Below are 23,212 nucleotides of genomic sequence, written 5' to 3'. Positions count from 1 at the left end.
CACACGCACACAAACATGCATATGCATATATATATATATATATATATACATGTTTATACATTTCCTAGTATTTTTATTAAATTATACCTTTTTAATAAAGAAGAGAAAAGCACAGACTAAGAGGAACTCCAAGCTATAAGCGCGAGCCTGCAGATCCACTGGGAGGCTATAATAGTTGTTTTCTACTATTTTCAAATCCCAAGTGATTTTTAAAAGAAAGTAAGACCACTAGGGGCGGGGGTGGGGGTGGGGGTGACGCATGCTTTTAATCCCAGCACTCGGGAGGCAGACGCAGAGGCAGAGGCAGATGAATCTCTTGTGAGTTCAAGGGCAGCCTGGTCCTCCAGGAGAGCCAGGGCTACATAGAGAGATCCTGTCTTGAAAAACCAAGAAGAGGGGCTGGAGAGATGGCTCAGTGGTTAAGAGCACCACCTGCTCTTCCAGGCGTCCTGAGTTCAATTCCCAGCAACCACATGGTGGCTCACAACCATCTGTAATGGGATCTGATGCACTCTTCTGGCGTGCAGGTGTACATGCAGATAAAGTGTTCATGTACATGAAATAAATAATAAATTTTTAAAAGAAAAACCAAGAAGAAAGAGGACTGGGACGGGGGGGCGGGGGCAGGGGAAGGAGAATGAGCCCTTCACAGTTAATAACCTGGGTCCTGTGTCATCATCCTGCAAAGGCCACATGAACGATGCCCCTGAGGACCCTGTGCGTGGATCCCGGGACACCTGATGTCTGGTTCCTGCCCGGGTTGCTTCAGCCTACCCAGCCGGGATTGAATGGCTCCACCCTCAGCCCAGCTCAGGCCACGGAGGTCCCACATTTGAACTCAGCCAGTGGCAAATGAATGTGTTAATCCTTCTTGTCATCTTTTCCTTTGCAGACCATGTCTCGGTCGGAGGACTTGGGGACAGTTTTTATGAATATTTAATCAAGTCCTGGTTGATGTCTGCCAAAACAGATATGGAGGCTAAAAATATGTACTACGAAGCCTTGGAGGTAAGAGGTTTCCTGATACCTGCTGAAGAGGTAGCCATCATGCCTGGGGGGGGGGGGGGGCAGGGCTAAGTGCTAAGAGAGGCCACAGAATGGGCAGGGAGTGACAGGGAAGGCCTCCTCAGCCATACTTTACACTGATGCCTTCCCAGTCACTGGAGACATCTGCGTGTTCTTCCCCCCGTGCTCAGAAACCCCGGGCCTGGCAGGTCAGGCCATTTGTCCAAGGTCTCATAAGAAGTGACAATCTGATTTAGAGCACTCAGTTTAAGCCCTCCCCCTCCCCCCACAAGTCTCTGACCTTCAGCTAATGTGCCAAAGCCCAGATGGCAGCCAGGAGCCCTCTTGGGGCTCCAAAGCGAGGTCTTCAGCTGTCGTCCTGTAAACCAGAGGTGACACTTCAGGAAAGAGAGTGACATCCAGGATGTGTGGGGCATGCACTTTGCTCATCCTCCTCATGCGTATGCAAGCTGAGATTCGGAGACAGGACATGCGCCCAAGGCCACCCAGCACTGAACTAGCAGAGTTAGTGTCCCTGCTGGTCTGTGAGGAGGAGGGGCAGGCTGGAGTGAGGTCCCCTCCATCCCCCCCACCCCGCCGCCCCAAGAGAGGAAATTTTAGAACAGAAAAGGGAATCGCGTAGCTGGAGCTCTGGATGCCCCGCTATTGAAGGCAGCCGATGGTAAAAGCACATGGCAGGGGCCGGGGAGATTGCCCAGTGGTTAGAGCACTGGCTGCTCTTCCAGAGGACCTGGGTTCACTTCCCAGCACCCATATGGAGGCTCAGAACCATCTGTAATCCCAGTTCCAGGGGATCCAATGCTCTCCTCTGGCCTCCCTGGGCATCAGGCCCGCACATAGTACACAGACATACATGCAGCTAAAACACTCATACACATAGTAAAAAATAATAAATCAAAAAAAAAATTGAGGGTTTTTTGTTTGTTTTTTTTTTGACACAGTGTTTCTATGTGTAGCCAAGGCTGTCCTGGACTCCCTTTGTAGACCAGGCTGGCCTCGAACTCACAGAGGCCTGCCTCTGCCTCCTGAGTGCTAGGATTAAAAGCGTGCGCCACCACGCCTGGCTTATCACTTCACTCTTGCCCCTCTACTTCTTCAGATGCACCAGGCCATTGCCAGCTCAAGGCCTTTCTACTTCCTGTTCTTCTACCCAGAATGCCACTCAAATGGCCAGCTCCTTTCAACTGGCCAACTCTTCACTCATTCGCTACTGAAATGACCCTTCCCGGCCTCTCTGTTACATGCCCGGCCTTTTATTCCCTTCTTCCCTTGGAACAGAGTCTGAAGTGATCGCTTGCTTGCACACATTCCCAAGTGTGAGCTCTCTAGAACCGACAATCCTGTCTCCTTGTTAACCCCGTGTGCCTCGCCCCTGAAACCGACTGGCACGTGGCAGGCGCACGGCAGTCATCGTGTGACTAAGTAGGTGCTGCGTGGTGGATAAGCGACATGAGCGGGTGGCCGGGTGGGTAAGATGTGAACGGTTGCATTGAGGGATTGAGGCATGGATGGATGAGTTGCCAGGTTGATGTAAACCTCTGGACAGACAGATGGACAGACAGATAGACAGATGGGTGAATATATGAGTGGATACGTGCATTGTGGACAGATGTGAACAGTTGGGTGGATGGATGGATGGATGGATGGATGGATGGATGGTTGGATAGATGAGTGGATGGCTGGGTTGGTATGGGCAGCCAGATGGACAAATGGATGGATGGACTGATGGACAGAGGAGTGGGTGGATGCGTGAACGGATTGATGTGAGCAGTGCAAACGGTCAAGCAGTTGTGTGGATGAGTTGGTAGCTGGATCAGTGCATAGAGAGATGGACCGACAGATAGATGGGTGGGTGGCAGACTGATGTGAACAGTTCAACGGATGGATGGATGCATGGATGAGTTGATGGGTGGACGGATAAGTTTAGATATGGATGGATGGATGATGGATAGATGAGTGGGAGATGGGTGATTGATGTAAACAATTGGATGGATTGATGGATGGAGGGAGGGAGGGAGGGAGGGGTGGAGGGAGGGAGGGATGGTCTCTAAGCACCATTTGATGGGAGGAGTCGGCCCAGAAACGGCAGTGCTTGTAGAAACACACCAAAGCTGACTTCTAGAGCCGTGGACCTCTTAAACTGTGGGTTTGGAAATCTCAGGGGTGAGGCTTCTCTGCCTGGCTCCCTGGCACCAAGCTCGGCGTCATGAAACAGTGCAGCTCAGCTCTCTCCATCCCTGTCTGCCCTGGGCTTTGGCCAGCGTCCCCTATTGGAGGATTAGGTCCTTCTCTCCCGAAGCCCTCTGTAGAATAAACAAGGAGTTAATGAGCCCACTGACTCCCAGCCCTTAGGGCACACCGTGGTAGCAGCTTCAAGGGGAGAGATGGCTATGAATTATTTAAGCAGTCTGGGAGCCTCAGAAAGCATGGCTGAGTAGAGAGACCTCGGCTCCCACATTTGATCTTCCGTAAGGAGCCTGGGGCCGCAGACCCTGAGTGCAGGGCAGGCCTCTGGCAGGTCTGGGGCTTTGAAGAATATTCTTAGCAGTCCTCGGCCTTGTCAGCATGTTGGAATCACTTAGCAGACTCAGACCCCTTCTCAGGCTACACCCCAGAAATGGTGTCAGCACCTCTAGGGGTTGGCCCAGGGATGGTTCTGTGGAGCCTCCCAGGGATCCCTGTGCGAGCCAGGACTGGAAGCCTGAAGATTCAACCTGTGTCCAGTTGGGGTGGGTGGGAGGGTTCAGGGAACCCCCATAGTCCCCCCCCCCCATAGTCCTAGTCGCACGTTCGAGAGTCATAAGAAGATGGCACTTAAGGAAGCCAAGGAAGAGCTCGGCACTGTGACCTCCTCTAGACAAATATACTAAGTCCCTGTGTTAGCTTCCACCTTAAAGATGATGAAATACAGATGGAAAGGCCTAGTCACAGCAAGAGCCAAGTATACCAGATGTCACCCGCAGTTCCTGCCTGCACAGCCTGGCTGGGTCACTTAGGTCCCTGTAGGAGGACTTGGGTGGGTGTCCCAAAAGGCATAGGAAGGAACTGGCTGGGACAGGCACCAAGCCAGGTCACAGTGCTCTCTCCCCTTCAGGCCTTACCACTGCCTCCTGAGGGGCCTCACTGGCTAGCTAGTCTAATGAACAAGCCCCAGATCCCAGTGAGAGACCCTATCCAGAAAAAAAAAAAAAAAAAACAAGGTGGCAGCTGGGCGGTTGATGGCGCTTGTCTAGAGGCATAGGCAGATCTCAAAATTCGAGGCCAGCCTGGCCTACAGAGTGAGTTCCAGGACAGCCAGGGCTACACAGGGAAACCCTGTCTCATAAAACAAAACAAACAAGCAAAAATCAAGATGGACAGCCCTTGACACACAGCTGCAGCTGGCCTCTGGCCTCCACATGTATGTACACATATTACAAACACACCCACACGTGCACCAGTGCACACATGAACTTGCACATATGAACACACACAGAGAATGAAGCCTGGTCCTTCTGTCTCCACCTCTGTTTGTCTGTATCATAGTCAGAGGCACCGAGCTGTACTTTCCTCAGAGAGGCAGTTACCCAGCCTGTGGGAGGGAGTCTAGAAGGTGCTGTTTCCCAGCCCCACAGCATGGCATCCTGGCATCTCCCCATATGTCTCTTTTAACACATCCAACAAATAGGTTCTGGGACCCCAGATTTGCCCAGCTGCGCACCCCCTACAGGGACTCTTAACGGAGCAGCTGCTGAGACCCGTCTCCACTCAGGAGCCAGTGCTGAGAGTGGAGAGCCCACCTCCCAACCCCCCCACCCCCGCCTAGCAGCTGGTGGCACTCCGGGCCTCAGCATGCTCCCCATGTGGAAATGGTGCCCTAATAAGGCACCTTGTCAGCCTTATCCCATCTGCCCCTCAGCAAGGGTCCTGCGGCCAGCTGCCTAGCCCTGGCCCTGACAGGAGAGCAAAAAGAAAAAAATGGATCCAGAAGCCAACTCTGTCTCCATGTGCCAGGTCCTGACTGGTGGCTGGCGCCTGTGTCAGGCAACGCTCAGATACTGGGGGTGAGGGCATTTTAGAGCCAAGAGGAGGCAGGAGTAAGAGGATCAACTACTCTAAAGACAGAAGCAATGCTGGAGGAGACCTTCTGAGGGGGCTCAGAATGCAGGGTGGGGCGTACACAGCCAGAGGCAAGAGAGCTCTCTGATCTCACTCTGCAAAGCAGAGCACCTGCACTCTCTTCCTGGCTGCTGATCACAGTCCTTCCTGTGTGCATTTGAAACTCTGCACCCAGAGCTAGGTCCATCCACGGTGCCGCTGTGTCCCCACTGGGAAGGGATGTGGGTGAAGGGCAGGGGGCAGGCTGCAGAGAGCTCACTGGCTGCATGTGTTGGGGACTCTGATGCAAGGGGACTCTGATGCAAAGAGACAAAGCTGACATGGCACAGAGAGAGCATGCGACTTGCCTGGTGCCACACAGCAGAACTGATAGACAAGAGATTTGAACTAAAAAACAAAAACAAAAACAAAAAAACCTGTGCCAGGGAGTCAGTCTAGAACACCAGGCACACTCTGGGATCCAGATGAGGGTGCCTTCGAGGCCTAGCGAGGCCTTCCTACAGCCGTGCCAAGCATCTCTTGAGGTTGCCCAAAGGCCTATGTATGACATGACCCAGTCCATTTCAGAGTAGATTGAGGGGGGACGAACGTGGAGGCAGAGGAGCAGTAATGTCCCCACGGGGCCTCAGTTAAAATCAGGACTCGGAGACCTACGGAGGCCAGTTTCCTGCCGAGTGTACAGCACACAACTTCGGGATTCTCGGAACCGTAGGCAGGGAGAGAAAGGTGCTCTGACGTCATGAGTTGTTTCTCAGGAGCCCCTTTCTACTATAAAGGAGCCTGTAGTGCTAGCAGAGCGGGCAGAGGCCTCCTGGATGACGAGGGTGAGCAACCCATGGCCGGCATGAAGGGATGAGGCCGTGCTGACACCCGGGACAGAGTGTCTTTCCTGATGAGACACAGGGGCCTCCCTCCCACAAAGACGCTTTGCCACAGGAAGGCTGGGAACTCCAGAACCTTCTGGATGCTGGAGCCCATATACAGGCCAGCAGCCTTTGGGCTAAGCCCTTCTCTCAGAGGGTGCAGCGGAGGGAAAGCTTTGTTGATCTTTCTTCCTCACAATTCATTTCTTGGATCTAGAAATCTGACTCAGGTGGACAAGTTTGCACACAGGTATTTTTACCTGCGGAGCCATCTCACTGATATCCAGTGTGAAGATTTTATTAAAAAAATATTCTTTAAAACATTGATTTCTTTTTAACCTTTTTGTTGTTTGTTTGTTTTGTTTTGTTTGAGACAAGGTTTCTCTGTATAGTCCTGGCTGTCCTGGATTCGCTTTGTAGACCAGGCTGGCCTCAAACTCACAGTGATCCACCTGCCTCTGCCTCCCGAGTGCTGGGATTTTAACCTTTAACACTTTGTTTTGTGTATGGGTGTGTCTGTGCACCATGTGCATGCAATGCCGGCAGAGGCCAGAAGAGGGCGGCAGATCCTCTGGCACTGGAGTTACAGGTGGTTGGTTGGTAGCTGCTGTGTGGGTTCTGGGAGTGAATCTGGGGATTGTGAAAGAGCAGCCAGTGCTCTCAACTGCTGGAGCACCTCTCCAGCCGTAAAATGTAGACGATTTAAAAGTCCTATGTTACAGCAGGGGACACACACACACACACACACACACACAGACACAGGCTCTGGAGGACAGAGAGCCCTGCAGAGCAAACCTGCCACTGTTTCCTCATAACTTGCTTCCCTCCCTTTCTTCCTGTTTTTCCCACTACACTGTCCTCCCCGCTCCTAGGCCATAGAGACCTATTTGGTGAATGTCTCTCCCGGGGGTCTGACCTACATTGCGGAGTGGCGAGGAGGAATTCTAGACCACAAGATGGGACACCTTGCCTGCTTCTCAGGAGGTATGATCGCCCTTGGTGCTGAGGACGCCAAGGAAGACAAGAGGGCCTACTACCGAGAGCTTGCAGCCCAGATCACCAGGACGTGCCATGAGTCCTATGCCCGCTCAGGTAACCCTAAAGGGGAAAAAGCAGCAACTGATACCCAGGCTAGACACCAAGAAGCACTGGCCAGAGCAACAGACCAGTGTGTGTGTGTGTGTGTGTGTGTGTGTGTGTGTGTAGGGGTGGGGGTGGGGGAAGAGCACTCTTAGTACCATTCTTCCCTGGGAAATTGCTAGAATTTGAGAGGCAAGCCGTTCCAACATTGACTGTATCGTGCCCAGCACTGAGAGGTGTCCCTACCGAGCCTCCCAGCACAGATGGGGAGTCCCAGGGTCAGCTAGGACTTGGTCAAGGTTCCACGGGATGCAGGCACTAGAGGGTCCTCTAACACCCACAGTAGATTGACACCTGAGCCTGCAAATCGCCTGCCTGGAAGGGTACCTCTGCCTGTCTTCTCGGCCCCATGCGGCCTCTCACCCCATACTTAGCCACCCCCTGATCCAAGACCACTAGCCAGCTTTAAAGATCTGTTTACAGGCTAGAAAGATGGCTCAGAGGTTAAGAGCACCATCTGCTCTTCCAGAGGTTCCTAGTTCAATTCCCAGCAGGCACATGATGGCTCACAACCACTGTAAAGAGAGATCTGACGCCTTCTTGTGGTGGGCAGGCACACATAAGAGCAGAATACTGTGTAAATAATGAATAAAAAATTTAAGAAATCTCTGTTTACACACAATGGCACTTACCAAAACTGCCAGATAGTCTGTCTAAGAGCTTGAACCCCAAGCCTTGTTTTATACTTGGTGAAATAGTCAGCCCAGAGAGGGGGGAAGGAACTGCCTTCAGGGACAGTCCCTCTGAATGTGAGTGGCTGAGCCAGTTCTACCCCACCCTTCACATTCTCCCCAGCCTCAGAGCCACGGTCCTAGCCTCAGGTGGATAAGAAGCTCCACACTGTGCTCTGAGCCTCTGTTTCCCCATCTGTCCAATGGGGAGAGCAGCATGCAGCTGTCTGAGCCCTGTCAGAGTCCACAGGCCAGCAGCTACGGAGCCCTGCAAGAGGCTCTGGCCACAAGAGGCCAGTGACAAGTCTCAGGGCTGCTCCTAGGAAGCTACTTCCCTGCTGTGCCTGAAAGTGGGGGGGGGGGGAGAGGGAAAGGGGAGGGGGGCTTGCATTCTTTCCATGGCGCTGGCTGTGCCAGGGCCATAAACAAATGGGAGACCTCAGGAATAATAAAGAGTTTGCTGTTTGTCTGGGACAGTCATCCAGGGCTGTAAAAGACAGCCGCTTCATCGAGCATATTGTCCCAACCAGCCTGGCTCACCCGCTGCGCAGCCCTCACCCCATTAGCAACTTGGCAAAAGCACTGTTTCCCAGTGGCAGAGCCTCCACGCCATCTGGGGGTGGTGGTGCAGGGCACGAAGAAGCCAAGCCCAGTTGACTCCTAAGAAGATAAGCCTCCATCTTGCCAACAGGCTGTAGAGAAAATCCCCAACCCCAGGGCTCCTGGGTGCTAAGGACATCCTCAGGCTGAGAGCCAGTGCTCATCTGGCCTGGACAGGCAGGCAGACAAGAGAGGCACAGGCCAGCTCAGCTTTGACTCACTGTGTGGCCTTGGCTAAAATGCTTAGCCTCTCTGATCCCTGTCACTGTCCATAGGGAGAGAAGGATGGCCCTTAACAAAAAAAAGAGAAAAGAAATTAAGGACCGTGATTATGTAAAGTGCCCAGCGGAACCCTTGAAATCACAGACTCGTCTTTACTATTTTGGTCTTGCAGAGAACAAAATGGCAGCAGACTGTCCACACACAAAGACTAGACCCCCATCAGGCCAACCCTACTCTGCCTAGGCATGTGCTTTCCTGGGCTTCTGTCTTAGTTAAGCCTTCTACAGAACACCGTGTGCGAAAGCAACTTGAGTAGGAATTTATTTCATCTTACAGTTCTGAGGTCACACCCCATCACTGAGGGCAGTCGGGACAGGAGCCTGGAGGCAGGAACCGAAGCAGAGGCCACGGAGGAACGCTGCTTACTGGCTTGCTTGGCCTGTTTTCTTATAGAACCCACAACTGTCCCTGTGCAAGGGGGCACTGTCCCATATCAATCATCAATTAATATAACACCCACAGACTTGCCTCTAGGCTAAACTTTTTGTTGTTGTTGTTTTTAAAGATTTTATTTATTTATTATGTATACAGTGCTCAAAGGCCAGAAGAAGGCATCAGATCACATTATTGATGGTTGTGAGTCACCATGTGGTTGCTGGGAATTGAATTCAGGACCTCTGGAAAAACAGCAGAACAGTCAGTGCTTTTAACCTCTGAGCCATCTCTCCAGCCCCTGCCCCCCCAGGCCAATCTTATAGTCAGTTTTCTTACTTAAGATTCCTTCTTCCAGCCAGGGGTAATGGCACATCCCTGTAATCCCAGCACCCGGGGATGCAGAGGCAAGTAGATCTCTGTGAGTTCAAGGCCAGCCTGGTCTACAAAGCGAGTCCAGGACAGTCAAGGATACACAGAGAAACCCTGTCTCAGGGAAGAAAAAAAAAGGGGGGGGGTGGGAGAGAATTCTCTCTTTCCAGATATGTCTAGAATCTTGTCAAGTTGACAGAAACCAACCAACAATAGCTCCGCTCCACGTTTTCATGGTGGCGCTGGGCGTGTGAAGGGAGTGACTGAGGGCACATTAGCATGGTAAATCTTACAACCTCAACATTTTTGGGGAGAAGGGCTTAAGACGGGTCTTAAAACTTAGCCCTTGGGACTGGAGAGATGGCTCAGAGGTAAAGAGCACTGACTGCTCTTCCAAAGGTCCCGAGTTCGATTCCCAGCCCCACAACCATCTATAATGTGATGTGGTTCCCTCTCCTGGCCTGCAGGTAGAGCACTGTATACATAATAATAAATAAATCTAGTAAGTTAGCCTAGAACTCATTATCCAAACCAGGCTGGCCTCGAACTCACGGAGATCCACCTACTTCTGCTTTCGAGGTGCTGGGATCCTAGGCAGGCACCACCACACCCAGCAGCTAAACTGCTACATTCTTTAATGAACTTGCCATGGAGGCTGTGCACAGCTTTGGTGCAGCCCAGAGAGGCAATGGGCAGGCCTGCCTACCCCATCTCAGCACTCAGCGCTAGGGATCAAGATCTATCTTAGACAGGGTCCAGAGAAGTAGGAAGCGGGGTTCTGACGGGCCGCTCATCTGTTCCCACAGACACCAAGCTGGGGCCTGAGGCCTTCTGGTTCAACTCTGGCCGGGAGGCGGTGGCCACACAGCTGAGCGAGAGCTACTACATCCTGAGGCCTGAGGTGGTGGAGAGCTACATGTACCTGTGGCGGCAGACACATGACCCCATCTACAGGGAATGGGGCTGGGAGGTGGTGATGGTGAGTGTGGGGTAGCCGGTGTCCCTGGGAAGCCACAGTCAGAGGCTTAAATCCCCTGGCTCAGGAACTACAGGAAGACAGCCAGGCTGCCCTCTGGCCAAGGGATGGGGTGGTAGAGTCGGGCAACTCTCCAGAGGCCTTCCTAAGGCAGGGCTGAAGTTGCTAAAAGGGGCCCAGTGTCTGTGGTCTTGGGGGCCAGGCCCAGCTGTCAGCCGACTCAGGGACAAGGCTGGTGGCCACACCTAGGACCGTCTAGTTGCTACGCCCTAGCAGACCTGCTCCTGGCCCTGGAGCCTGCGTGGGTGGCTCAAGGTGCCTCCTTTGAAACAGGGGCAGCTGCCAGGCAGCAGTTCGCCCTACTCAGTCTCTAGTAACCCTCTAACCCGCCATGGTCCTCCCTCCATCGCAAGCACTAGGTAGAAAGCTTGCCCTCCGAGGGCGCCTTAGTCACTGTTCAATTGCTGTGAAGAGACACCGTGACCAAGGCAGCTCTTATAAGAGAAAGCACCTAGTGCCGGGCGTGGTGGCGCACGCCTTTAGTCCTAGCACTCGGGAGGCTGTGAGTTCGAGGCCAGGGTGGTCTACAAAACGAGTCCGGGATAGCCAAAAATAAAAAGCACTTAATTAGGGGTTTGCTTACAGTTACAGAGATTTAGTCCATTTTTATGGCACGGAGCATGGCATCAGGCATAATGCTGGAGAAATATGAGAGTTACATCCTGATCTACAGGCAGAGACAGACAGACAGACAGACAGACAGACAGACAAAGACTGAATTAGCTCTTGAAACCTCAAAACCCACCCCCAGTGATATACTTCCTCCTACAAGGCCACACCCACTCCAACAAGACCACGCCTCCTAATCCTTCTCAAGTAGCTCCACTCCTTTGGAATAAGCAATCAGATAGATGAGCCTATGGGGGCCGTCCTTTTGGTTGGTTGGTTGGTTTTGAGCTTGTTTCCTTTTTTTTTTGAGACAGGATACATCTGTTTAACAGAGCCATGGCTGTCCTAGCCTCTCTTTGTAGACCAGGCTGGCCTCGAACTCACAGAGACCCGCTCGCCTCTGCCTCCCGAGTGCTGGCGCTAAAGATGCGCACCAACGTGCTCGGCTGGCTGTTCTTATGTAATCTACCACATAGGGGCAGACGGCAAAGGCAAAGGTAGAACTTTCAGGAACTTTTCTGATAGGTGCTACCTCTTCTGCTCCTCTTCGCACGAGCTCTTGCGCCCATGCCAACAAGGGGTGACCTGCTTTGGGGACAGGCGATCCTGGCGGCACACACTCTGGGGGGGGGGGCCGGTTACGTTAGGACCTATCCAGGGTCCACTTCCCTGAGGCCCTGGCTCTTGACCTTCAAAGGCCAAATGTTCTGTGCTCGTGTGCATCACTAGATGAGAAAAAGGGGGCCAGTGTCGGATGTAGAGAAAAGTAGCAGCAAGCATGAGAGGGTCCCCAAAAGGCGTCTCAGCAGTGCCTCTGTCTGAGGGGCCCCCAAAGGGCAGTGCTTCCCATCTGCGCCTCCCTCTGTCTGAGTCACAGCACCATACAGTAAGGTAGGACTTGTTAGAGTTGGAAGGGTGCCAGGGTTCTGAGGAGATCTTAGCCTCCCAAGACATGAGGGGTTCTCCCATTAGACAGCTTTGATAAAGGGGAAGACCCCACACCACATAGTTAATAAGTAGACCAGAATATGCTCAGATTTCCAGGGCACAGGGAAAGGGGGAAAGACCCATTTTGTCCTCTGTGACTGTAGCCGCAGCAGATGGCCTGTCATCCCTAGTGGTGATGACGGGGCTCCTGCTCTAAATGTCTGGCCCCCAGGCCCCACGATGAACAAAATTGCATTTCTGTGCGGAGCAGGAGGCACACATCCACCCTGACACAAAAGCCTGGAGGCCACTGAGTCTGCTCTCTGGATCCCAACAGATCGGATCGCCAGCCACCGTCCTTGACTTCATCACCTCTGTGGTGAAGGTGTCAGTCACCAGGTCACCCAGGTCCCTCGAAAAATGGAGAAGTCTGGCCTAGACTCAGACCAGGGAAAGCTCATTAACTGGGAAAACATCAGGGCTGAGTTCCCAGAGTGGGGAGTGGGGGCGGCCAAGCTCCAGCCACCGGGCATCTCCTCCTCACGCTAAGGCTGCTCCCTTCCTCCCTTTCTCCAGGCCCTGGAGAAATACTGCCGGACAGAATCCGGCTTCTCGGGGATCCAGGATGTGTACAGCAGCAACCCCAACCACGACAACAGGCAGCAGAGCTTCTTCCTGGCTGAGACACTGAAGTGAGTACAGCTCTCCCTGGGCCAGGCCATCGTCAGCTCGGGAGCATATATGCGGTGGAGGCTTAGGGTCCCTAGGGCGACACAGCAGGCTTGTTCTTCCCCAGGGCCACAGCGCTGATCACAGCGAAAGCTTCCCAAACCCCTTCACCCAGTCCTTTGCCATTCAGCTCTTCTAAATAACAAGCCACCCTCCATGTGGCATTGATACTGTCCCCCTCTGACCTCTGCAGCACAGCTTGGAGCGCTTGGCGGTCTGCCTGCTCCGGGTACAGTCAGCTGCCCAATATATATCCCCCTTCCCTCACTCCACCCCACCCCCAATTCCCCCTACCTCCCACCCCAACCCCCAACCCCCAACCCCCAACCCCCAACCCCACGGGGCTACTCTCAGAGTCCTGGCTTAGGCCTTGCACTTACTTCCAGTAAAGTCCCCACACAGGAGGCTGGAGTTCCCAGAGCCTAGCTACATCACTGCCCTGCAGGAAATTAACTGTAGCTTAGGAAAGGTGTAAGAGTTTGTCAGGGGCAGGCCCTGAGTCACCAGACCAAGAGTGGGTCTAGACAACGCCAAAGTCTTCAGGGCTCACTGCAGGGTGGTCAAGCGAACGAAGCAGTGGATGTTGGCCAGGGTTGAACCAGGTCTTTTGACCCCAAACTTAGCCTCCGTGTTCATCCTCAGGACCAGCCCCGGCAGATGCAGGCGACCTCTCCTGTGGCCTCCCTCTTCCCCCAGGGCACTAACCACTCTCTCGACCCCTGCCCTGCCACACAGATACCTCTATCTTCTGTTCTCTGAAGATAACGTGCTGTCGCCAGAGGACTGGGTGTTCAACACGGAAGCCCACCCGCTGCCCATCAACCACTCCGACAGCTCCAGCGTGGCAGGGTACCGCCACTGACCCACCGTCTCCACGCCCGCCTCTCAGGGATGCCTCTACTTTCTTGGGATCCGGGACTATTCTCAGAGGCACTGGGGACAGAAGGCCCACTGTGGGCAGACCCTGGACGGACGGATGTGTCGGACAGGCGACTTCTTTTCCTCTATGAGGAGACAGGAGCTGGTGATGCACCAGCATCGGGGCCGGGCTGTGGTACCCAGCACCCACACGTTCCTTTCTATGGGGGAATTTCTGTGCCCCCACACTTGCTGACACAGGGCCAAAGGACTGGAGTTTTGCATAACCATCCCATGTATTTGATTTGCTTCCACTTTTTGGTTTAGGGAGTTTGGTTTTGCTTGATTTTGTTTCCCCCACCCCCATTTGAGTTTTAATGACAATTATAAATATAATTTTCAAAGTCATGCGCCTTCTAAAACTTCTAAAACTCCTAATTCAAGGAGACCTTAAGCGTTTGTACACACGCACTCTTCACCCACCTGGGTTTTTGTTTTGTTTTTCCAAGACAGGGTTTCTCTGTGCAGCCTTGGCTGTCCTGGATTGACTTTGTAGACCAGGCTGGCCTTGAACTCACAGCAATCCACCTGCCTCTGCCTCCCCAGTGCTGAGATTAAAGGCGTGCGCCACCACCGCTGCCCGGTAACCCATCTGTTTTTAATGCCTATTACCCAGCGTTGACTCTGTTTGACCATGTGTCACCTACCTTATCATTTGAGGAGGAGGAGGAGGAGCACCCTTTGATTTGGTCCCAGATGTTACAAATCACTAATGCTATTTTCATTACTGTAATGGAAAGATATGTGACGTAGAATAAAGGAGTTTATTGAATAAGAAATAAGATTGGACTCATTGCCCGCCTGTGGCTCCTGGGGAAAGTGTTACAACAGTGTCATCAGAAACAATCTCCAGCCGGCAACTGAGCTGAGGTGTGATTTAGTAAAACATTCCAGATTCTTCTCTGACTCTCCCTTCAACTGGCCCTAGTAGATCCAGGAAGTCAGAGCCCAGTCCTTTAAGTAGAGTTGGGTATGCATGCTCTGATGGAGGATTGGAAGAAGCCCAGAGAGGTGCACTCATTTGCCTGAGGTCACACAGCCAGAAAATAAAGGCAGAAATGAGCCTTGCCTGGGGGGGGGGGGGCTCCTGGCCACTCCGGTCCTTTGTTCATCTGCTGTCAATCAGCGATGCTTGCCGGGCACCTGCCCAGGTGCTGCGCTGCAGACCAAGGCCAAAGCTGACAGCGAGATGGTCACCACCCTGAAATGAGGGGCACAGATCAAGTGGTGCCTCTAGGCCAGTAGAATGGCTGCAAACCATTGGAAATGCCAACAAGAAGACGTACAGCTAAGCTAATGATAGCCAGGGCCTGGCTCCGGGGTTAGGGACAATAAGGTGACTTTTAAGCCAAGACTTAAAGATAAGCGGGAGCTGTAGGAAAGGTTAGTGGAGTAAGGTCTGCCAACCCAGATTCCCTGTGCCCACCCGCCTTGTGACCCAGAGGCCATCTGCATGGCTAAGATCTCTACACTGATGTGCCAGGCTTCCCTTTCCAACAGTCCCACTTGCAGCCTGGCCACCCTTTCCCAGCCCCTTTGTTAGACTGTGCATCAGGGTACTGAGGCTCTGGGCCTGATGAACCCCAGCCACTGTGTGAGCCCAGGTTAAGTCAGCTCACCTCTCTGGTCTCTTTCCCATCATCAGAAATTCCACCTGCTGAGGTTGCCATGTGAACCAGTGAGGTGCTACTGATTCCCTGTGGTCCAGGATACATTGTCTCCTTGTTCTGGAGGCTCAGATACCCCAGCGCTTTGTAAGGGGAGCTGTGCATGCACAGTCCCAGTAGCAGGGAACCCCCCACCCGCAGAGCACCAGTCACACTTTTGTCAGGTGTCACAGACTCAGGTCTCCTGCTACCCACAGCCCATACTTTAAATGAAAAGGAAAACACTGCACAAACACTGTAGGGCAGTTAAGAAGCCAAGATAGAGGCTAGAGAGATGGCTCAGAAGTTAAGAGCACCATCTGCTCTTCCAAAGATCCTGAGTTCAATTCCTAGCAGCCACATGGTGGCTCACAACCATCTATAATGTGATCTGATGCCCTCTTCTGGTATGCAGGTGTACATGCAAGCAGAGTACTCTACATAATTGTTTTTATTTCTATACTTATAGCCTCCCCTTTCCTCCTCCCATAAATTTTTTTGAAAAAAGAAAATAGAATCATTATCCTACTGTATGGAATGAATATTGTTACATTTTCTTCTCAACCTTATATATATATATATATTCTTTTGCAAACATGGTATCAGCCTATGCATAGTTTTCTTATAACCTGGTTCTGCACTTAACTTCATATATATATATATATATATATATATATATATATATATATATATATATATATATCGTGAACATCTTTCCATGTCAACAAATATACACCTATGTCAGCACTCTTCCTGGTCATGTAGTTTTCCACTATGTGGCATCTCATGCTGTGTGTATCTGATGCTGAGTATTCAGGTTTGCATCCGAGGGGCTCTCAGTTATAACTTAAGCAGCAAGCTTGCCAGTGAGGAGTCTTAGGAATGAGGAAACAGCTAGACCTCCAAAAGGACAAGAGAGCTGGAGAGCTGGCTCCGTGCTTATGTGGATAACATTTACTGCTCGCCAAGAGGACTCGATTTTGATCCATGGCCCCCATGTCAGGCAGCTCACAACCACCTGTAACTCCAGCTCCAGCACATCTGTCACCTTCTTCTGGCTTCTGCAGGTACCCACACACATGTGGCAGCCTCTCAAACATACACACCCACATATACACAAATTATATATATATATATTTTAAAGACAAGAAAAAGGATTTGGCGGCCAGGGGTCCTACAAGAACCAGAAGTGGCCTTCCAGGTCCCCAACAGGATGGCTGAGTCCAAAGTACCCAAATCTGGCTCCGTCTTCATTCCACTGGGCCAGGCCTGGGTGCCACTGGTCCAAAGCCGAGGGTGGAGAAGCATCTTGATTGACAGACACGTCCACCAAGGCCGAGCATCAGATGCTCATGGAAAGCAAATGAGGTTCGCTACCTACATTAGGGGCCCTGAGCCGAGTGGTAAGGAGAGCAGAGCGCATCCATTTGCCAGGCTTTTTTCCAGAATGGTAAAGAGCCGTGACGAGCAGCCTGGCCTCTCCTCCTCCTACCATGCCCAGCTCTTCCCTGGGGTGGTGTCAACTGGGATGTCTGTCCCTCCAAAGTCCCCAGGCTTCCCGCTGGGCCCATGTCACATCCTTTCTGCTGGGAGCAACTTGTAAAAATGGCTATTTTAACACCCATCCTCCAGGAGGGCCCCTGCAGGTGGGGAAATACCATCTTTTCAGCACAGAACACCACACCGGGGATAAAAAATAAGGAAGGCCTGAGGCAGCTGAGAACAGGCAGGCAACCGGGGAATGACTCAGCCCCCAGAGGCAGGAGAGGGCCTGTGGCAGGCCCCAGGCTACCCATCCCTACAGCAGCCGGCAGCACTTGCCCATCTTCACCTCACCGGCCTGCCCCTCTTGGGATTTTCCTCACCACCTGCCCAGGCCCTGAGCCCTGGACTATCATAGTAAGCAGAGGGCCAGGGACCTCCATCAAACTGTGTGCGTGCACGTGTTCGGATGGCCAGATGTGCTAGGGGTGCCAGAGGCAAAACAGCTGGCGGCTGGGGAGGTAGCTGAATTGGTAACGCGCTTGCTGCACAAGCATAAGGTCCTGAGTTCGGATCCCAAGTGCCCACGTAAGGGCCTCACTGGGTGGCGCTGGGTAATTCCCAGAGCTGGAGACAGGGACTGGTGGATCGCCGAGCTCACCGGCCAATCAATCTAATCAAATTGGTGAGGTTCAGGGAGAGACCCTGCCTCAAAACTACAGTCGAGTGGAGGCTAGAGAGATGCCTCAGGGGTTAAGAGTGTTATATTTAAAAATTAAAGCAGATGATAGATAGAAGGTGCCAGGCAGCAGATGTTATGTTATGTTGTGCGTAGTTTATTAAATGAGCATCAGGGGGAGAGAGAAAGGAAGAAGGAGAAAAAGTAGAGAGAGAGAGTGAGAAGAGAGAGAGAGAGAGAGACAGACAGACAGACAGACACGTGGAGGGTCTGTCTTTTATATGGCCCTGGGGCCACCCCTTGATTGGCTCCAAGATGGGGTGCAAGGACAATCATTGAGGTGGCATCTACAGGTTCTATATCAGAACAGATGTGCCCGTAGTGTCACCTCTGAACAGGCAGCAGGGGGAGACAGGAGCAGGCAGCTGGTGACTGAGCAGAGCTGGCCAGAGGGATTTCCTGAGGTTCTTTGGCTCAGGATTGGCCAGCCACTTGCCTGGGAGGTGAAGCTCTGCAGCAGGTGTGACAGAAGTACAATTTTAATTTTTTTTTTTTCATTTCAATTTAAGCAGCCACATGTGGTTGCAAGCTGCCATTTAGCCAGCACGGAATTAGAACTTTGAAAACAAGTGTCCTCCTCAGACCCTGCCAGACCCCTCAGGCTCAGCTCTCCCCGCTGCAAAAATGAACTTAGCACAAAACATTCTGTTTGGGATCGCAAGTGTCCCCTGGTACACACGTGGTTATTTTTATACCGGTCTCTCCTTTGACTGTTTGCCCGAGCACACCCCCTGGGTTTTGTCCCATTTTGGCATTTCTTGCTCACAGTTTATCTGCAGATGGCCGAGGTAGGTCAGGGTGAAGCTGCAAAGTCAGGTGGACCTATGCTGAGTGTGCCCTGCCCTGGGCTGTGTGGCTGGGGCAAGCTCCTAACCCCTCTGAGCCCAGCTTCTCAGTTCATAGAAACAGTGGATTTATTTGAGACACTCACACACACACACACACACACACACACACACCTGTAGGGACGCCGCCGTTCACAGCAGTGACAGTTGCTATTGTTACTATGCCAACGTCTCTGTAAACTGTAGAGCCCCCACTTAAATGTGAGGCAAAACGCTGCCATTGGAACTTCTCCTTTTTTAAACACAATGCTTTGAAACTTAAGAGAAAACAGCGTGAAGCAGGCCCGAGAGATGAAACAAACTCTCCAAAGCAATAAATCCAAATGCTTTTTCTGTTTTTCTCATTGAGCAAGCGATTGCCATTAGCCCCGAGTCGCTTGAAATTGGGAAACTGGGATGACAATTCGCTAGCTGCCCAAGGGGCTCCAGCTGAACGCAGGTGGGGAGGCCAGGTGGGGGCTATATGGCAGGAAAATACTGGCCCAGAGGCCCAGGGAGGGAGGAGGGGGAGGGGGAAAGTGTGGGAGGGAGAGTGTTGGAGGCCCAATTCATTCTGGTTCTAGGTCCTTCCTGCTAGTTTGGGAGGGAAGAAAGGCAGGAAAGCTAATACCTCACCTACAGAGAGATAGGTTGGCTCAGGCCTAACATCTGTTCCCAGGGCTGCTGCCCCACCCCCACCCCCACCCCCAGCCATTCCCCACCCACACAGTGGGGTGTTCACCACCCCAAGTCTGAACAGCTCATGTTCCACTCATTGGTTCAGGACAGTGTTAGTTTCTGAATCGGTCTCTTGTATCCCAGGCTGGCCTTGAACTCCCTACCTCTGACTCAACAGGACCATGATGTCCCTCCAAATGTGGTAGAGCAGTGTAGGACAGTGAGCATAGAACCAGCTGCCCATCTGACTTTAATTAGTGGAAGGCCCCAAATGTCAAAGTGATGTTACCAGCTTGTGCGGAAGTCTCTGCTTTCTCCATATTCCTGTCTCTTCTGGTCCTAGATGGCAGCGGAGTGGAGGGGAGGATGTTTTTTTTTTTTTAAAGATTTATTTATTTATTTATTTATTACATATACAGTGTTCTGCCTGTGTGTACACCTGCAGGCCAGAAGAAGGCACCAGATCACATTATTGATGGTTGTGAGCCACCATGTGGTTGCTGGGAACTGAACTCAGGACCTCTAGAAGAGCAGATGGTGCTTTAAACCACTGAGCCATCTCTCCAGCCCCCGGGGAGGATGATTTCATACAAAGAAAAACTCTTTGTATCAGACATCCAATGCTCAGCACTGAAAAACTCTCACCAGGGAAACCCAGCTGGTCCTTGGCCTTGCGCAGTGGTGCCCACAACCAGCTGTGAGCAAGGCCGGGTCACTGTTCAAAGGGCCCAGGAAGCTGTCAGGCAGTGAAATTAGCTAAGCCAGGCTCTCTGCTCTCATCAGGCAAGAGACAGTGTCTATCTGGGACATCTTTGGGCATCTACCTCTTTCCTCTGAGGAGCCACACAGAAACATCAGGAAACAAACCTCTCCCCTACTTGGACACCACAGGAGCCGTGCCAAGGTCATCCAGACCCTCAGTCCCTCAGTACAGACCTACTTTCTAGCTAACCCCAGTATTGCTTCCCCTCCTCTCCCTCCAACACACCAGCAAGGGCCAGCTCTGGTTCTAGAACATTCTTGGCATCTCCCAGCCTCTCTCCTGTACCCGCACTGGTCCAACCCAGGTGATGTCACTGCCATGGGGTGGGGAGGGGGGGAGGCAGCTCTAGCCTTTGTGTTCCCACTTTCCGTTCTAATTAGGCTGATCCCTTTAAAGAAATCACACACACACACACACACACACACACACACACACACACAGCGGTATGGTGATGTATGCTTGTATTCCTGACACTCAGAAAGCGGAGGCAGGAGAATTGTAAGTTCAAGGTCATCCTCAACTACATAGCGAGATCCAGGTCATCCAGAGAGACATGAGATATCTCTCTCTCCCTCTCTCTCTCTCTCTCTCTCTCTCTCTCTCTCTCTCAAAAAAAAAAAAAACCTCCCAAGTAACTTTATTGAGATATCATTTATTTATATGCCATTTATATTATTTATATTCATTTGCCACATATGATTAATATTTTGGTATATTTATAGTCATTTTATCATCCTCCTCTTCTAATTTTAGAGGGGGAAAATAAAACCCTGCACACCCTCCCATCCCAGGCCATAGCAGCTCCCTTTCCCATTCCATCCCTGTGGATCATCCCGGCCCACTCAGGACATTTTCTCCTAACGAACCCCTAACATCTGTGGCCTCGACACATGGCTACCTCCCCTAAGGCGTAACTATGCTGTAGTATGCATTCAACAGTGAGAATCTGGGTTGTTTCTGCTCTTTTGGCTGCTAGAAGGGTTGCTGCGTTGGTTTTGTTGTAAGTCGCAGCAGGGCCATCACGAAGCGGGCTGCCATTCTAATTCTCAGGACACTGAGGCAAGAGAGTCCCAAGTAGACGGCCAGCCTGGTCTACACACTGAGATCCTATTTCAAGAGAAAAACAGCAAGTTCATCTGGCACCATGGTGCGCGCACTGTAATCCCAGCACTCAGGAGGCGGAGTCTAGAGGGCAGGAGGGGAAGTTCAAGGTCATCCTAGGCCACGTAGCAAATGAGAGGGCAGCTTGGGATACATGAGATGCTGTCTTGGGGGTGGGGTACAGTATGTCATGTCTGGGATTGAATTTATGGCCATAGCCTGCAAGAGCCTTGATGTCCAGTCCCTGTCCCCGCGCCCCACCCCTCGCCCCACCATATCCATCTGCTGGTGCTCTCCCTGTCAGTCACGCTGTCTTCTTTGGTCATTCATTCATTCACTCATTCATTCATTAATTCATATTTTACGTGTGTATGGGTGTTTTACCTGTGTGCATATCTGTGCACTGTGTGCATGCAGTGTCCACAAAGACCAGAAAGTCATCAGATCCCCTGGAACTGAAGTTACAGATGATTTTGAGTGGCCGTGTGGATGCTGGGAATCGAACCCAGATCCCCTGCAAGATCAGCCAATGTTCTAACCACTGAACCACCTCTCCATCCCTTATTTGACTTGCTCTGTCAGGACGAGCATTAACTGAAGTTAACTGGCTAGGTCAGCTGTTCCCCCGCAGAACAGTCTGCTTTGACAGAGGAAAACCTTCTCTTCCTCCCTACTGTGTCCTGGGATATAGGGTAGTTCCTGGCACACAGTGGGTCCTTATTTCGTTCGGAGAGCCACCTGCCCTAGGTACGCTTAAACTATTCCTGCCTTGGCCCCAGAAGTCCCAGTTTCCCCAAGTGGCACTGTTCTCCCATATGCTAGTCTGGTCACCAGCTGCCAAGAAGATGGAAGTGGAGTTTGAGTTTAAAAATTGCTTTTCAGGGGTCCCAGATGATAGAAACGAAACAAATAACTGTCCCCAACCTTGTAGCCCCAAACTGGAGGGAGTGGGAGGGTCGGGTGGGAAGCAGGAGGGAGCAACAGCGCCCCCTGCAGGAGCTGCCATGACTTCTGTGCTGGCACACCAAGGAGTGGGGGACAAGAAGCTGCTGGATAGTGGGGTGTGTGTGTGTGTGTGTGTGTGTGTGTGTGTGTGTGTGTGTGTGTGTGTGTGTTTATGTGTGTGTGTGTCTCTGTGTGTCTCTGTGTGTGTGTGTGTGTCTGTGTGTGTGTGTCTGTATGTGGTGTGTGTGTCTGTGTGTGGTGTGTGTGTGGCATGTGTGTGTGTCTGTGTGTCTGTCTGCGTGTGTGTGTGGTGTGGTGTGAGTGTGTGTGTGTATGTGTGTGTGTGTGTGTTGCAGAAAAAGAGAGAGAGACACAGAGAGGGAGAAACAGACAGAAACATGGAATATCCCAGAAGGAAGACGAGGGCTGAGGTAGAAACACCCCACCCCTTGCTGGAAATGCCACGGCCAGGTCAGGCCCCATGCCACCCTCATGTCCTCCTGATCTTTAAGAGCCCAGCACCTCCCATTCCCAGCCTCCACTCCTACCTGGGCAGCAGCAACGAGCAGGGCACCGATGCCTTTAGCAAAGCAGCCCGGCAAAGCCATGTCCCATCCTTTGTTTTCTGGGGACCTGGCTTATCATAGCCAGCTTCTTCCCTCCTGGTCTGCTCTGTACTCTGTTAGCTGCGCTTCCGCATAGGACGGAATCTGGTTTTCTAATGGCATCTGTTTTATGTAGGGTGTCCCCAAACATTAGCTATAATGAATTGGAAGTGGCACGGTTAGGAGCTTGGGACATCAACACCAGATGTCAGGCCCTCCCTTTCCTCTGAGGATGTATAGTTGGAGTACAGGGCAAGGCATAGGATGGTATGGAGTGCCCACCTCTGGAAGGCCCTGCCTTCGTGGCACGGTAACACCCGGCGACCAAAGTGCTACAGAGTACCAGCAAAGTCAAGCTTTGCTCACCATCTTATGGTTTTCGGGTTTTTGGTTTTTTTGATTTGTGTGTGTGTGTGTGTGTGTGTGTGTGTGTGTGTGTGTGTGTTTGCTTTTTGGTTTTTTGGAGTTTTTTTTGTTTTGTTTTGGTTGGTTGGTTTTGTTTTTGTTTGGTTTGGGTGTTGTTGTTGTTGTTGTTTTGAGACAGGATTTCTCTGTGTAGCCTTGCCTGTCTCTGTAGACCAGGCTGGCCTCAAACTCACAGAGATCTGCCTGCCTCTACCTCCCAAGTGCTGGGATTAAAGGCGTGCGCCACCACGCCCAGCTTACCGTCTTATGTTTTAACATGGGCCTCTCATTCACTGAACCCAGATCTCACCAATCATTTAGGCTTGCTGGCTTGAGAGCTCTGGGGATACCCTACTGCCACCCCGTGCTGGCAGGCACCCA

At 51.9% G+C, this 23,212-nt stretch overlaps 2 protein-coding genes across 2 annotated transcripts in view; one reads left to right on the top strand and one right to left on the bottom strand.

Moving 5' to 3' along the window:
- Positions 1 to 14,425, top strand: part of MAN1C1 (mannosidase alpha class 1C member 1) — a 145,759-nt gene extending 131,334 nt beyond the window's left edge. Inside the window, exons 8-12 of the mRNA XM_084788300.1 lie at positions 893 to 1,008; positions 6,860 to 7,079; positions 10,231 to 10,403; positions 12,573 to 12,688; positions 13,461 to 14,425. Of these exons, the coding sequence (XP_084644426.1) occupies positions 893 to 1,008; positions 6,860 to 7,079; positions 10,231 to 10,403; positions 12,573 to 12,688; positions 13,461 to 13,587 (752 nt within the window). The 3' untranslated portion in view covers positions 13,588 to 14,425. The remainder of the gene's footprint in view (positions 1 to 892; positions 1,009 to 6,859; positions 7,080 to 10,230; positions 10,404 to 12,572; positions 12,689 to 13,460) is intronic.
- Positions 1 to 23,212, bottom strand: part of PAFAH2 (platelet activating factor acetylhydrolase 2) — a 321,900-nt gene that overhangs the window by 126,884 nt on the left and 171,804 nt on the right. The gene's annotated exons all lie outside the window — the stretch shown is intronic.

The sequence above is a fragment of the Acomys minous genome, assembly GCF_964271855.1.
Source record: "Acomys minous genome assembly, chromosome: 6".
NCBI lineage: Eukaryota > Metazoa > Chordata > Mammalia > Rodentia > Muridae > Acomys > Acomys minous.
This window is presented reverse-complemented; position numbering and strand designations above follow the sequence as displayed.